Source organism: Pipra filicauda, unplaced genomic scaffold, assembly GCF_003945595.2.
Source record: "Pipra filicauda isolate LSUMZ 115617 unplaced genomic scaffold, ASM394559v2 scaffold55_size4083901_pilon, whole genome shotgun sequence".
NCBI classification, from domain to species: domain Eukaryota; kingdom Metazoa; phylum Chordata; class Aves; order Passeriformes; family Pipridae; genus Pipra; species Pipra filicauda.
The window spans coordinates 1,490,612-1,502,788 of record NW_024104709.1 but is presented as its reverse complement, the minus strand read 5'-3'; the positions used below and the strand labels follow the sequence as shown (position 1 = coordinate 1,502,788).

At 41.3% G+C, this 12,177-nt stretch overlaps 2 protein-coding genes across 2 annotated transcripts in view; one reads left to right on the top strand and one right to left on the bottom strand.

Annotated features, from left to right (window-relative positions):
• Positions 1-1,509, bottom strand: part of PEX3 (peroxisomal biogenesis factor 3) — a 22,082-nt gene extending 20,573 nt beyond the window's left edge. The window contains exon 1 of the mRNA XM_027751450.2: positions 1,406-1,509. Coding sequence (XP_027607251.1) covers positions 1,406-1,478 — 73 coding nt within the window. The 5' untranslated portion in view covers positions 1,479-1,509. The remainder of the gene's footprint in view (positions 1-1,405) is intronic.
• ADAT2 (adenosine deaminase tRNA specific 2) lies at positions 1,477-12,177 on the top strand. The gene is made up of 6 exons (XM_027751452.2): positions 1,477-1,679; positions 1,831-1,935; positions 8,654-8,804; positions 9,365-9,471; positions 11,126-11,198; positions 11,320-12,177. Exons 1-6 carry the CDS (start codon positions 1,587-1,589, stop codon positions 11,358-11,360), a joined length of 570 nt encoding a protein of 189 aa, XP_027607253.1. The 5' UTR covers positions 1,477-1,586; the 3' UTR covers positions 11,361-12,177.

Here is a 12,177-nt window from a genome sequence, read left to right as displayed (position 1 = left end):
GGCAAGCCATACATCACCTGAATATATGACAAAACATATTACAAAAACCCCACAGCTCTCAGAATATTTAACTGTTCAGGCAAGTTCTAGTGGGTATAAACAAACACAAACTTTCCTTAGCATCTCTGTAAAATGTAATTCTGTGTCATTTACGTCAGATACAAGTACATCTGATGACTGAGTGTGCAAAGACATGGCTGTACCTTTTGAGAAGCATCTAATCTCCAGCTGTACAGCTATGCACTTTATCATTAACAGAAAGACCCAATGTGCTCTTTTAAATCCAACTAAAACCAATCCCATAATAACTCCAAGGAAAGGTGAAGCTTACTAGATCAGGACGACACTATGGGTTAGACAAAAGCCTTAAGGGAGAAAAAACTGCTTGAAAAATTAACACAAATCCTCTCCATGAAAGTTTTGTGTCTGCAGCCAGTCAACATTTGTCCAGAGAGGGGCAACAAAGCTGATGAAGGGTTTGGAGTGTATGTTCTACAAGGAGCAGTTGAGGGAGCTGGGGTTGTTTAGCCTAAGAAGAGGAGGCTCAGGGAAGACCTTATCACTCTCTACAACTACCTGAAAGGAGGTTGTAGCCAGATGGCTACAACCATCTGGCTTCTTCTCCCAAGCAACCAGCAATAAGACAAGAGGACATGGTCATAAGCTGTGCCAGGGAGGTCTAGGTTAGACACTAGGAGGAATTTCTTCACAGAAAGAGTGGTTAGACATTGGAACGGCCTGCCCAGGGAGGTGGTGGAGTCACTGTCACTGGAGGTGTTTAAGGAAAGACTGGATATGGCACTGAGTGCCATGGTCTAGTTGACATGGTGGTGTCAAGAGGTCTTTTCCAACCTAATCGATTCTGTGAATCTGTGACATTTTAACAATTCATCTCAACGCACAAGTCACATATGAAAGCTGAGGCTTTCAGCCTCCATCCTAAAAGCACAAGTAACACAGTAAGCAACACAAATGTCACCCACGCTTTGCGTGGTTAATCGCTGTTTCAAAGCAACGCGATCACCCGCCGTAAGAGCGCCCAGGCAGCCCGAGCCCCGTCTTTTGGGGCTTAAGTGATGATGTGCTGATTCCCCTCTCTACCTGGTGGGAAAGTCCTGCTGCCCCCGGGCTCTCCCACGGCTGTCGGTGGGAGCGCTTCTGTCACAGCGCCCCCCGGAGCTCCCTGCTCCCGTGGCCCGGGGACACAGAGCCTTTCCAGCCAGCGGGGAACCCGCCTGGCCACGGGGGGCTCGCCGGGCCCAGCGCAGGCTCCGAGTGGGCCTCCCCGGCGGGATCCGGGGGCGCTCAGCCGGGAGGCCCCACGTCCCCAAGGCCAGCCCCGCGCCCGCCTCCCCCCCGCACGCATTATCGCCGCCGCCCCTCGGCCCGGCTGCCGGGCACTCACCGCCGAGGAAGGTGCCGAGGACGAGGCATTTCTTCTTGTGCCGCTTCAGGAAACTCCAGAGGGACCGGAGCATCCTGCGCGCCCGGCCCGGCCGCCCGTCGGCTCCCGCGGCGGCGGCGGAAGGGGCGGTGGCGGCAGCGGCACCGCCTGCGGTGCCCCGGAAACACCGCCCGGGCCCGGCATGGCGGAGGAGGGACTGGGGCAGGGACTGGGGCAGGGACAGGGAGAGGAGGAGGCGGCCGCGCTGGCCTGGATGGACCAGGCGCTCGACGTGGTCAGTGCGGGCGGGGGCTCCCTCTGTCCGGGCAGCGGGGAGGGGGCGGGAGAGCGGGGCCCGGCGAAAGCCCGTCCGTGCCCCGCGCCGCGGTAACGCGATCCCGTGCCCCCCTCGTGTCTGTCTGTCTGTCTGTCTGTCTGTCCCGCAGGCTAAAGAGGCGCTGGAGAAAGGGGAGGTTCCCGTGGGCTGCCTGCTGGTGTACGACGGCGAGGTCATAGGCAGGGGTAGGAACGAAGTCAACGAGACGAAGAACGTGAGTTGGGGTCCCCCCGGGGACGCCGTGTCTGGGGCATTGCTGTCCCGCCCTGCCCTGCCGTGCTCTTGTCCCTTTACTGAGTCTCAGACGTGCTCTCTGGAGGCCTTTAAAGTCACCTGGGGGTTAAGAGTGAGAAAAGCGTGACTCGTGCAGCCTTTTCTGCTGAACTTCTTTCCATAGACGCTCCAGAAACAGTTCATTTTGTTAGTAGACTGATGTTTTCATGCGATGTGGTGCGGCTGTTTGAAAAGTAAAGTAAAGTAATGGCCAGTCTTCGCGAGCGAAGATTTTTGGGAAAGGTCATTAACCCTTCCAGCCTGCGCAGTAGATTTTTTAGGTGAGACACAGCGTGCGCTGAACTGAGCCCACCCTTTAGTCCTGAGGTTCATCTGCCGGGGCCGAGCAAAGCTTGGACAGTGGCAGTGAGGTCCCCAGGATGTAGGTTTGTTTAGAGTGACCTTCTCTTAGGTGGATTGCCTTCCACGGCTGACGAGCTCCACCTGCCCAGGGGGCCGGGAATCGAACCCGGGTCGCAGAGGTGAGAGTCAGGCACTCTAACCACTAGACCACCAGAAAAGTACCGAACTCTAAATTGGAAACCCAACTCTCTTGCTTTTCTAGGAAAAATTCCATACAAATAAAGGAATAAGTAATGAAGATGCAGAGGAAGACAAGCAGTTGGGAAGTTGTGTAGACTTAAGGAATACGTAGAGTAACCACATGTCACATTTAGTTTACAAAAATTCTTCCTTTTGACCAAATTCTGCTTTCTAAAAGATATTGCCTGTAAATTTTAGACATGTTGCAACTTTAAGCATCAAATTAGATCTTATACCTGCTGAGAGACCCATTAAAGCCAACAGGGATTTTGTACAACTGGAAGTTTTGTATAAATGAATCTGATTGCAGGATCTGGCTGTAGTTTATATTAGATGTCTCAAATCTTAAAATATAATGTAAAGTGAAAATTAGTCTTTTAAGCTCAAAAATGTTACAGTAAAGATGAGTCATTATACTAATTTGTGATACAGGACAGTTGTATTAAGATGATTCTAATACTACTTAAGAAAGCCAGATAACTGAGAAGCTAGGTATCTCATGTTACACTGTTGTAAACACTGTGGGAAGCAGACACTTTGTGGGAAAAATCATACCTGAGATATTAATACTGTGTAAAAATCATATGTTAATAGAACATAACTGACAACACTGCTAACGAAATCATAATCAATTTAAAAATACCAGGAAACTTTCAGGTTTTCTTGATATCAGGATTGTCTGAATACATACTGAATACATACTAAAATGCAAGTAGCCTGATTTTAAAAGATTCAGCTGCATTTTGGAAACAGTAATCTGCTAATATCTTTGAAAGCCAAGCCTTTATTGAACTGCCGTTTAGCTCAACTTTCAGTTCTTTTGTGGCTTCATTTTCATAAATGTTTATATTACAGTGAATGGAAATGCTGGGTACTTAGTGCTTCTAAATATTTTATCAGATACTTAATTGCTCCATATAAGCAATTTCTAAATTTCCATATTTCTAAAAGAAAATATAAGCTTGCAAGAAGTACTTGCTAGGAAATGTGAATGCAGAAAATTGTTTTCAGTTTTCTTCTAACGGCTTCTGGCATTATTTAGGGACAATCCTTGGGAAAAAACAACCCTCTTGAACCATCGAGGCAGTTCCAGCAGACATCATAAATGTCAAGGTTTGTTTTAAAACTAATTTCTTGTCCCACCTTATATTGAAGGACTTCTCCAGAACATCATTCCTCAGATGGGTAAAAAACATCTGATTTCCAGTTTTAAACGTTTTGTGTTCTGTTTATAGCTCTCTGTTCTTGTGCCAGCATCGTCCATTATTTTACATAGCTTGGATGTATTTAAAGTCTTATTCCCCTTTGGCTTTTGTTTTTCCCAAGCCAACTGTTTAATTTCCTTTCAGAAGGCAGGCTTTCTTTCTGTGTTCATTTCAATAATGCTTTTATATAGCCATTCCAGCTTTGATTCATCTTTCTTGAATTCACTTAACCAGAACTCTATACTTTATTCCAGATGGAGTTTCTCTTGTGCTTTGTTTGATGACAATAATACCTCCCATTCTCCCTGGAAGAAAGTCCACTGATCTTTTCCAGAGCTGCTTTGATCTTTTATGTTGCTGTTTTGTTATTCTTCATTTGTTACCTTGAATCTTTTTTTACTCCTATCCAGAAGACCATTCAGCTCTTGAGTGACATCTGACCCTGTCACTTCTCATGAAGTCTCTCATCATATGAAAGACATCACATAGTCAGCTGTAGGTGTTTCTCCAGTTAATGCTGATGTCACAACTGAAAACATTTAAGCAAAATGATCTTTGAGTGTCTTTGCTAATTGGTTCCCTCTGGACAAATATTTTCCCTGTCAATGCAACATCTCTTCTTGCTCACCCTACCTTTCTTGCACTAGGCCGTTTTCCCCAAACTCACAATAATTTCACAGGTTGTACCAGATGCATTGTAGAAGTCCAGAGAGGTGAGACTGCTGTTTCTTTTGCCTAGAAAAAACATTTGTCAAAGAAAGTACTAGGTCAGTTTAGTGTCAGGTATCTTACTGATTTTTTTGTTTCATTTGCCTTTTATAAGCATTAGTTTGTTAGCTTGTTTTTCAAAGTTTGTTATCTTGCCTGTTTTGCTATTGAGTCTCTCATGGATCTCCAGGTGTCAGGACTGTGCATCCTTCTTATTTTTCGATACAGTGACTCTGTTTGCTTTGACAGGTTTCAGCCATGCAATACTCTCCCTTGATGTATTAAAACGTTGCTATGATACTGGCAGCCTCATGCACAAGTTCATGAGCATTTTTTGATGGCAGTGCTTTATCAACTTGGGGGTTTGCTTCTCATCCCTCTTCTACGCCCTAGGCAATTTCTTAATTTTAAATACCTAATTCTGTGTCTCATACACTGTAATTTGTGCTTTCATACTCTTATTCTGCCTTCTGATCACATTCTCTGCATCATTTTTATTGAAAACACAAATTATTCATTTTGTTTTGGAGTAGTACTATAATTATATTTGAGCCTCATCTCAAGGTCACTGTAGTAGTGCTAACTCCTTTTTGACGTGTTTTCTCTCAAGGTATTTTTACTTCTCTCAAGTGATTTTTCCTTTAGCCTTTTCTTTCTGACCTCCAAAATGTAGCTTTATAATATATTGACTTTTTTAACTTATTGAAAACTTTCTTCCTGATTTTAAAAAATGATCATTTATCCAGTTAGATCTGCAGTCCTTTCCTACAATTCTGCCCTTGCTCAGGAATCAACTTGCCTCTAGCCCTTGTGTCAAATAAATTCTGCCTTCTCCTTAAATAGGTCCCTGCATCCTCAGATCTAACAGACTGAAGTTAGGAGCAGATAGCATCTTCTTTATGCCCTCTTTCATTCTGTTCCTAAACTGCTCATTTTGGTAAGAAGATTTAGTTACTGAAAACTCTCCATTATTTTCAGGCTGTCTCCTGTCACCCTGCATAGTTTCTTTCTGCCCTGTACGTCCGTAGTAGGACATGTTAATGTCAGAGGTACTGCCGCTTACTCTGTGGAAGTTATTTGCAAAATTATTGATCATCCCATTCTTCTGGGAAAAGTTGCTTTTGGAAGAAGGGAGTTTATATACATCTGTGTTTGTTTTATTTTATTTTTAAAGAGCATGGCTGTGGCATCAGCATTTCAAAATGCATGCCATTACTTGTCTTCATTGGGCAATAGTGTAACAAATGCCTGCGTAAGACAGTGGTTTTCAACAGCCTGGCGATTCATTCACGAGCTTGTGCCAGTACTGTGTTCCCTCTGGCAGCTCCCACACTTGCTTGTTCACAGTCTTGCCTCAGACCATCCTGAAAATTTTCTTCTTTATAGCATATGTGACCCTTCCCAGCTACAAACATTTTTTTGGCATCTTTATTCCCATGTGTGACGCAATCATTCACTCCCCAGTAGAATGCTCTCTGTCTTAGTTCCTTAGTCAATAAAAAAGGCTATCTAGTCATAGCTTAATACAAAATAAAATCTTAAGACAGACCTAGAAGGTGGTTTTTCCCCATATTTTGTCTTTAAGGGGTATCTTCAACAGACATGTAAGGAAGGAGCTCAAGAAACAAGAAGAGAGTAGTGTAAACCTTCCCCTTGCATATCCTTTCCACTTCTGAAAGTGAATAGGTTAGGGACTTCCAGAGCCCAAGACTATATCTGGATCATTGTTTCTGATAGCTGTCTGTGCACATATCCTCCATGAATTTGTCTAAACCTTTCTTGAACTCATTTATGTTTTTGGCTTCCATAGCATCCTGTGGCACCGAGTTTCACAATTTAATTATGGGCTTTGTGAAAGAGTACTTCCTTTTGTTTGTTTTATATCTGCTGCCTGATAATTTCATTGGGTGCCTACTTGTTATGAGAAGTAATAAATCACAATTATAACTGTGATTTTCCACATTTTTCATGATTTTTTAAAAACCTCTACTGTAGTCCTCTTAACTTAGAAAACTAATTACTGTATCTGGTGAGTTAAGAGCCATAGTCTAATTAGTCTCTGAACAGTCTCTTTACTGTTCTGTAACTTGGATAATCCTTTCTCACTGTGAGGTGAATTTGTCCTGGTGTTCCCATGTCTTCGTGATGTGAGATGACCAAACCAGGGTGTATTACTTAAAATCTGGGTGCAGTGGGATGTAATAATATTCCATATTAGGGTAATCTCTTTTGTGGAGCTGTCTTGTATTACTGCAGAAGCTGATATGACCTGCAGCATGGCTTTTCTTAACTTGTGCTCCCAAGATCAGCAGAGGCCTGAAAGCTGCTAGGTGTATGCAGTATAAAGCAGTGTCTGAGGATAGAGGCATGTTTTCCTCTGGTAAAGAAGGCTTATTGCTTACAGAGGTGAAAAGCCAATCTGGTGAAAAGCCAATGTGGTGTTCATGTCTATTTTAATCTGAGGGGCATAAAAATAGAATAGCCACCACTTACACGTTTGAGTTACAGTAGCAGTGCTAGTTCTGATGTATCTTCTGGAGGGCATTGTGCTTTGTGTCTCCATAAAGTGTGTACACTGAGATTCCAGCTGATGCGATCTCATTTATTCAACTAGGGAACCTTCATGGCAACATTTCACTAGTAGGTCTGGAAAGATCATGTCTGCATATTGATTCAGATCCGTGTTCTTACTCTGAGTGGGTTCATTACTATGTTAGTTCAAACTACAAATGCACTCCCAGAATAAATTTCTTGATTGTGTCTGCTTACCGTTTGTGCTTCCTGCTTTGGTTTGTGTCTCGGAGATGGCAAGCTGTCTTCCTGGCAGATGAAATTATGCTGAGAAGATGCACCGGGGGAGCATCCCAAATGCACTCCAGCTGTTGCCACAAATACACCGTCCGTGGGACTAAACTGGATGTAGGCCACTGTGAACATCCCTGAATTGGTGCTGAGTCCTCAGCAATGTTTTGCTGTACAGATACACTCCTCTTGGCACTGCACTGTTTGTTAATGTAGGCAAAGGCAACATAGATCTCTGTAGAAGTTTTAAAACATTTTTAAACAGTATTAAACTTAGCAATAAGTTACAAGTCCTCTGCCATTTATTGTAGAGCATCTCACTGTTATCACTACAGATCTTCACAGTGCTAAAACGTTAACCCAAGTTCACGTGTTGAGGGAAAGTTATCTAAGGTCACATGAAGCAGAGGTACAGGTATAATTGGGATTGATTAAATATTAGTCTAATGCCTGTGTCGAAAACATCCTTTTTTCAGATTAGAAAAAAAGAAGGAAAACACTAGCAGTCTTAATTCAAATAAGCATCAGGCTCTGTAACTGGAGAGTCCCTTTATAACTAGTACTTTGTGGTATTTTTGCTGTGATGTTTGGTTGGCATAACAGTGCTGCAGACATTTCAGAGCGATACTGGGAGATTACTAATTGTTTTTGTCTCTCTGCAATTAAAGTCGACACTTCTGTTTAGGTTTCTGTGCCATAGGTACTGAGATACTAATCATTCTGTTATCTTGGATTAAAAAAAGAGAAATTAATATTATTCTGCCTTTTTGTAATCGGGCATATGCTCAGTCCCTCTCTTGAGGGACTTATTGTACTTGTATGTATTCCCAGGCAGCAGTAAACCTGATGCAAACTGAAAATACTGTGTCTACACAGCATGCCAAGCTTTTCCAGAAACATACTGAAGTTATTGCATATTCACAGTGCATTCAATCCGTGAGGGCACAGTAACATTGTCAGAGGGAGGAAAAGGTACCAGCTAGGAGCACTTTTCTAACATTTCCAGAGAAAGTAACCCAGTCTGCATTCTTGCTCTTGGAAGCACAGTGGACTATGGACTAGATCAGGTGTTCTAGTGGGCTTTGTATGTCCCTTAAGCTTCAAGTAGAGCTTTCAGCTTACTATGCTGACATGACTGGGAGAGGAGAACTTCTGAGCAGGTTACTCTGTTTAGGAACAGGTAGAAGAAAAAACCGGTTTGCACTTGTGGATCTTGTGTGCTGCACACTAGTGACTGAGGTTGAGGTTGGATATGTTCTTTCTTGGGCTGAGTATTTCTTCTGCAGTTTGGGCAGCATGAAATTTCTTTTGCAACTTGAACCAGCAAAGACCATTACATTACTTCTGTAACAAAAGTGAATAAATGCAAACTTTCAGAAAAGATTTATTTTTATCTCCTAGGCTACTCGACATGCAGAAATGGTAGCGATCGATCAGGTCCTTGACTGGTGCAAGCAACACAACAGAGATTATACGGAAGTGTTTCCACAATTGGTATTGTATGTAACTGTAGAGCCCTGTATCATGTGTGCAGCTGCTGTGCGCTTGATGAGTATCCTTTCATGCTTATTCACACTGGGAAACCGTATGTCAAGGCATTACTCTTTTGGCAGTGAGCCCACAGAGAAGGGCTTGACGCTATCAGGGAAAGCCAAAAGGGGTGGTCTGAGGGTCTGCACCCACCTCCATTTACTGCATGGTGAATAGCGGGAGACTCAAGAACGAAAGAGAAATGGTGCAATTACGACAAACAGCTGTTTCTCTTGGAGATTAAAAATATGTTTTAGAGATATCTGTTAGTAGGTAAAATGAGCGATGCTCAGTTCAGTGTTCAGTTTTTAATGTAACAATTGGTAAACTGTGTATTTTTATTCCTCAGCTTTGTGATTCATGCTTCTCCTTTTCCGGGGAAGGCTGGATGTGCACCTTCAGCAATACATCTTACATTGCTCAGAAGTAAGTTCTGATTTTATGAGGCAAGAATTGCAGCTCAAACTAATTTAGTTTGAAAAGTACAAGCACATCTTAGTGAAATTTAATGACTACTTAAATCAGGCTACTGTACTTCCTACTTGCTTTTCACTTTAACTTAATACCTTGACTCATTCCCATAAATTCCACGGGTTGTATATGGTTGTCGAAATGAGCGATTTGGAGGCTGTGGCTCAGTTTTGAGCATCTCATCTGATGATATGGTGGACACAGGAGACCCATTTGAAGTAAGCTGTGAAATGTTTCCTTTTGTTTTTCAGCTAGGGTGCTGTGTCTGGCTTTGTTACCAGGCTTTGAGAATGTTATGCATCATGTTAAGAGGACTCAGATGGAAGATGATCAAAGTCAAGTAAACTTGACTTAATAAGAAAATAATGTAAAACACATTAGGTCCCTAAATAAAAGAAAAGCCTGATGACAGTCTTAAATGATTAAAAAGAATGTATCAAAGGGGAAGGGAATTATATTCGTGGAACAAGGTAAGAATTAAATAATCTAAAATATGTGTAATACTTAGAACAGTAAGTGTAGGCTGCAGGAAGAGACGAGGGAAAATTGTTTTAAAATGCAGAATGTATAAACACATAATCAATAAAGATCAAGTAACAGCAACTTACCAAGTTACTGTTTTTTTAGCTGAGCCATTGGAAGTGATTGTGTTTTTGCTTACAGTTTGTCTATATATGAGGTAAAATGCATTAGCTTAGACTTACTTCATATAGTTTAAATCCCAAAATAAATCTGGACTGCACAAGTATCAGAGGAGATTTAGTTTAGGTATCAGGAAACTTTCTGAACAGTAAGGATACTGGAGGACTGGAACAGTCTGGGAAGAAGGAGGCCTCTTTGTCATGTAAGAAAGGCTGGACAAGCATTCAGTGGACGTATAGTATACATAAATCTAAATGCTTCACGGCATTGTACTGCTATACCTATATACCCACACATACATATAGAGAGTATTTATAGCATTATCATTGTTACAGTTGTTGATGATCCTGCCTTATACAATGATACCGATTAGGGTTCTTGGAGTTCTTTTCCACACTTCATATTTATGATTTAATGAATGTAAAAACAAGTAATATATTTCAGCATTTTAAGTAAGCACTGAAAACTCAAGGCTCAAAAGAATTTAATTCAGCAAGACAATACTGTTTGGCACTCCAGTGTACATGTATTAGGTGTCTTTCTGTCGGGGTGTTAGCGAGACTAGCATCTGAATTAATTTGTATAGTCAGTACTGGAAGAGTGTTCATTTGCTAACATTGGCATGTGGTATTTAATTTTTTTATATGTTCAGAAGAAAGAAAGGAGAAGGTTCTTGCTGCTGCAAATCCTTCCTTTGTTTCTGTAGGCAACTGCAGTGGAATCTATGGGAGTAACTAATTACTTTCTGTGCCGGTGAAGATTCGTTTAGTGTGAATGACATCCAAATGCTTTGTCATTAGTGTTCGTGGCCTGGAAAAGTATTTTGGCAGGACCAAAAAGGTCTGAGAGATGACTGTTTGGTAAAGAATAGGTGTGTGGATGAATGTTTTCTGGCAGGAATCTCATTTACAAATACCTAGCTGTATGTCTCTTATTTCCAAGTGCCTGAGGAGTATATGTTTGAAATACATTAATAAGAAAGAAATTGTAGGTTGCATAAAAATTTTACAGAAGTTACTAAGAAAGTTTGTTTTAGGGAAATTATTTACTCTACTAAGCCTCTACTTTGTATTTTTCAAACATGAGGTATTTAACCTGAAAAGGAGATTTTTCTGACCCGTAAGTTGACGGTACAGTTGCTTAAAATTATTGTGTACTTGAGGCATTATTGTGAAGTATGGAATATGTTATTCTCAGATATGCTCACTAACATCATTCTAATTTGAACAGTGCACTTCTGGCTATCGTGCCGAAGAAGCGGTGGAGTTGTTAAGAGCTTTCTACAGACAAGAAAATCCCAATGGTAGGTTTTACATTAATTTTGTATCCATTTTGATCCCTACCTAATTTAAAAGAATGATGGCACTGGTATTACTGTAATTCACTTCTGATAATTTTTCTCCCTTTCTGTTTCTTCTTGGCAGCACCAAAATCAAAAGTAAGGAAAAAGGATCGTCGTAAGTAGACGCACTCGGGAGGGAGAAAGAAACTTACCAAAAAATTATATGTGAAGGTTTCTTCAGTGTCCTTGTGTAAAATGTACAGTTCAATCAAACTATGTCTGATTTTCTGTACGGAGTTTTTACTAATAGGATACTTACTACTTCTTCCTGTGTTTCTATGTATGTGATTTCTTGCTATCATAATGACCAAAAAAAAGAATAAATGGCTGTTTTTTAGAAAGAGGAAAATTTGTGGTTCAAGTTGTTTACAGACAGATGGATCCATTAAAATGATGGCATTTTGTACAGCACGTTTGCTTAGGCAAGTAAGTAAATCTCTTTAAATCTCTTGGAAGGTTACATTTGTAAGTCCTTTATAGTCCATGTGTGTGTATTGAATCAAAAGGCATATAAAGGAATTATACAGTCCTTGAAGACTTGAGAAAAGACCACTGTAAATGTTTCTTCATTGTTTTTTACACCCCCTCTAGCACAAGCCAGATTTTCAGACATGATTTCTGAAAGTCACATACCTGTGCAGACAGGTACATATGGACGATCACGTCTCTGTGTGTGCTGTTGCTTAATAAGGTGAGCAAACATCACTTGGCTCCACAGCATCTTCATACAAAGTTGTGGAGAAACTCTCTACAACTCTCTTTAGACTGTCCACTCTGCTTGTGAATATTAGTTTAAGAAATGCTTTATTTTTAACAATCCACTAAGAAGTTGAAGCTGTTGTCAGCTACTAAATTATAGTAATTGAGACAGGCAGATACAAATGAAAACCAGGAAATTGGTAATAGCACGAATAAAAAATATTTAAGATGATTATCTTTT